Source organism: Colletotrichum aenigma (genome assembly GCF_013390185.1).
Source record: "Colletotrichum aenigma strain Cg56 chromosome Unknown KSG_Cg56_contig03, whole genome shotgun sequence".
NCBI classification, from domain to species: domain Eukaryota; kingdom Fungi; phylum Ascomycota; class Sordariomycetes; order Glomerellales; family Glomerellaceae; genus Colletotrichum; species Colletotrichum aenigma.
The window spans coordinates 6712167-6715818 of NW_023500909.1; the positions used below are offsets into that span (position 1 = coordinate 6712167).

The 3652-nt window shown below is 58.2% G+C and overlaps 1 protein-coding gene across 1 annotated transcript; it reads right to left on the reverse strand.

Annotated features, from left to right (window-relative positions):
* Positions 1-538: 538 nt before the first annotated feature.
* ASG1-3 (Activator of stress genes 1) lies at positions 539-3335 on the reverse strand (the record flags this gene model as incomplete). Its single annotated transcript, XM_037321043.1, has 3 exons — positions 539-601; positions 654-2478; positions 2539-3335. 3 exons carry the CDS (start codon positions 3333-3335, stop codon positions 539-541), a joined length of 2685 nt encoding a protein of 894 aa, XP_037180879.1.
* Between the last annotated feature and the right edge of the window lie 317 nt (positions 3336-3652).

The following is a 3652-nucleotide window of genomic DNA, read 5'->3' on the forward strand; positions in this document are numbered from 1 at the left end:
TAGATGCCGAGAGCCGCTGCTTAGCGTGGCTGCATGGTTCCTTTTGCGAGAGAGAGTCCGGGGGTTGCCTTGCACTTTTGCGGTGGTTGCGCATTGCCGATCTGCTGGATAATCTGGCTGTGCCAATTTGCCGGCAACACCAGCCACGGAACATGCTCCCGTGCTTGGCGCATTGAACCGGGAATCCCGGGCCAGAGCAGTGACTTTTGGGACATGATTGATGTGGCAAAACCTAGGCTGAAGCTTGAGCCACGGGGTTGATGTTTATAATTCCCCCAATCCCAACGGTTCGTTGACGTGACAATAATTTGGATAAGGGTATAATCGAATGGCGCACTATTTCTCCGCGATTCATCGCGATGACGACCATCCGAGATATCCGGAGTCGGAGCTGTGTACCACGCGGACATCCTTTCAGCCGCCTGCCTACAATGTGCAATCGTCAACCGTACGGCGACGCAACTCCCGAGGGCTTTCGCTAGCCGTTCCTACGATTCCATGTGTCCAACTTGTCGGTGTCTAGGAGGCGACCGGTCGTTCAGGGAGCGGGCGGCATCCAGAACACGGGGGCGCCCTCGAAGTTCGAAAATGTGGCGAAGGCCTGCCGATTCATCAGCACATGGATTTTAGAATGCGCGAAGGTAGCGGTATACCGAAGAGTCTAGATCTAACCAATCCGTAGTCTCCCAGCCTGCCAGAAAGTTGGTCATGCCTTCGAAGCCCTGTGTCTGGAACACCGCGCCCATGTCGCCCGATTGTGCCACGCCGAGTGCCGAAGGGTCGTCAACTTGCATCGGATCCGCTGCCTGTCCACTCTCAGCCTGTTCAGAGGTCGCTCCTTGTTCCGGTCCTCGTTGTCTGGCTTCAGGCCCCTTGGCCTCTTCTCGCAATTCCTCCAAGATGACGCTGTACCGCCTGCTCGGGCTGTCGGACGTCGTAGCTTTGGCCAGGTGGTTTTGGCATCGGTCCGCGAGCTCGAAAAGTCCTTTGTCCTCGTCGTCTCCTACCCTTTGTATCTTCCAGACATAAACCACAGCCAGAGCGCAAAAAGTGACGTAGGGTGTCCACCAAAACGCATGGAACAAAGTTCCGTCGCTGGCCATCGCGTCGACTGTCTCGAGTGCGGTCTTGGCGGCGTTGATACATTCCTCTACACTATCGTCGAGCGCAGACGGCTGGCTGTCTCCTCGAGAGGTCGTTGTGCCGAGAAGGAATGGACGGTTGGCGTGCATGATGGCGTGACAGTATGCCAGCTTCAGTGCAGTGTTTTGTCGCCTAAAAGATGGAATCAAAGACATCGGGCGGACGGTGCCAAGGTGATGCGGTAGAGATTCGCGCCACTCGTGAAGAGCGCGTCCGTATCGGTGAGCGGCCAAGAGACGATCGTGTTTCGGTATGGGTTTGATCGAGTACACCTCGCGCGAAATCCCGTCAATCAGCTGGGCAAGCTTCGCATGGAAGATGAGCGATTCAACGTGGCAGTCCATTTCGGGTTCGTCGCTCGATCTGCCCTGGGGAGTCATGTCTTCGTCGTTGACGCAGTCGGGAAAATCCTGATCAATGTCTTCGTCGTGGTACATTCTCGGACGACCAAACACTACCGCGAGGTACTTGTCGATGGTGTAGGCCACCCAAAAGGTTCTCTTCCGACATTGCGACGTAATGTAGTCGACTGGAGGGGCCTGGCCGTTGCTGGCTCTCTTGCGACTTGCTTTGCGATGCAGACCCAACGCCGACACGATAGGTAGTACACTGCCAAATGTGTACCAAGCCTGGTTCATACGTGACGTCTGCAACAGGTACAAAGTCTGCAGTAGCCGCGCCTGGGCGGATTCAAGCTTTGGAAGGCCTGTTTCCTGGTCCGTTAAGCCCGTGGCTCGGCAGAAGTAGGAATCGCTGCGTCGTAATTCGGAAGCCTCGTCTGGTGATGGCTCGGTGCCCCTTACCTTGATTTTGCGCAGAGTGACGATGGCAAGGATGGTCAGGACAATTGACGCTTTAGCGTGGCCAATGTCACGGTGTAACGGCACATTGTCTAGAGCGTTTGTTAATAGGACATTAAACCATTCAACCACGTAGCCCTGGTGCAGACAGCGGTAGGTCACCACGCAGACATCGAAATAGAAGCGCATCATTTCCAGGCCGACTGATCGCTCGGGTAGCGGATGGCTCTCGTGAGTTGCTGATGCAAAGGGCTTGTCGCCTGCCCTTGTCATGGTTTGGTGCTGTTCGTTTGTACTAGAAACATGGGGAACGACGCCACCAGCTAGTTTCTGGGATGACAAACGTTTCCATGCGCGGTGGAGGAAGGTTAAGCTTGACGTGGTGTCGAAGTACTGCCCCTCGATCTCGGCGATCTCTACCTCTGGCGACGCCCTCGACACTGGCTGGAGGACGCTCTCCTCGACGGCTGGCGAAGATTCAAGGGTAATGGGCTGCTGCGAAGGCCTTGCTCGAGGCGTACCGGTAGCGACAGGACTGTAGTTTGTGAGCCTTCTTTGCGCATTGCGTGCGCGCATAAGCCAGAGGAGCACTTACTATTGCGTCTGGTAGGATGCTGGCACTAACCTGGCGTCGGTCGTTGGGGTTGCAACTTCGACTCCAGCTGACGGAGCCGGCGGTGGGGTCGGGGGCCTCCCGCGACGGTAGCTCGCATCGTAGATGCAGGCGAGACGCTTCTTGGTGCAGACGTCGCAGGGGATGGTGCCGGAACACTTCAGCTTTTTGGCCTTGCAGTAGTCGCATGCGCGGCTGACTTTGTGGCTCCGTCGGCGGTTTGCGGCGGAAGCCACGGCGGAAGAGGGTAGAACTGGAGACACGGACGGACCCGACTCCGACTCCTCGCGGAGGTAATGGCCGGAGGAGGGTCTTTCGGGTAGTGGGCGCGACCTCCGGGAGGATTCCGACGGCTCGGGGGAGGGGCCCGTACTTGGACGACCTTCAGGCAGGGTGCGCTTCTTGCGGGATGATTCCGGGGGTTCAGACAGGGTCGGGCCGTCGTCAGGACGTCCCTCCGGCAGTGGGCGCTTCCTCCGGGATGGCTCGGAGGCCTGGGACTCCGACTTGCCGTCGTCGTCCGCGGGTCGACCTTCGGGGAGTGGGCGTTTCTTCCGCGGAGGTGGCTCCGTTGGGGTGCCGCTCGAGGGCGACGGCTGAGAGACGTTGGACGACGGGGTGGGCGCGGTGCTGATGGATCCAGCTGGTTCTCGGGTACGGGCATCGGGGGGCGCGGTGGATGGTGTTTGCTGTGTTGTTGGTGTAGGCGGATCGGGGTTGTCTGCCATGATACTCTGGACGGTCATGGAAATCCGACCCTCCGACGCGTTTGCTGACATGAGTGCGGTGCGGTATCCACTGAGTCAAGTCCGTCTTGTCCGGGGATGGATGACCGCGTCAGGTGTCGCACAGGTGTCAGTCCAACGGGGGGTGTCGGACGGCTTTCCTTCTCTCTCTCTTTTTCTCTCTTGTCGGTCCCTCACGCTTCCTCTCCCCACGCCGACAACTTGTGTGGGTCGAGAGTATCGTCACCAATGCTCTCCAGAAAAAGGGCGGCTTCCTTAGATGCGATTCATAGTTGCCGAGGCCTAGCGAGGAAGCGAAAACGAGGAGCAAGAAATTGGAGACGGGCGTGCGCGACGCGGTGCTACGTCGG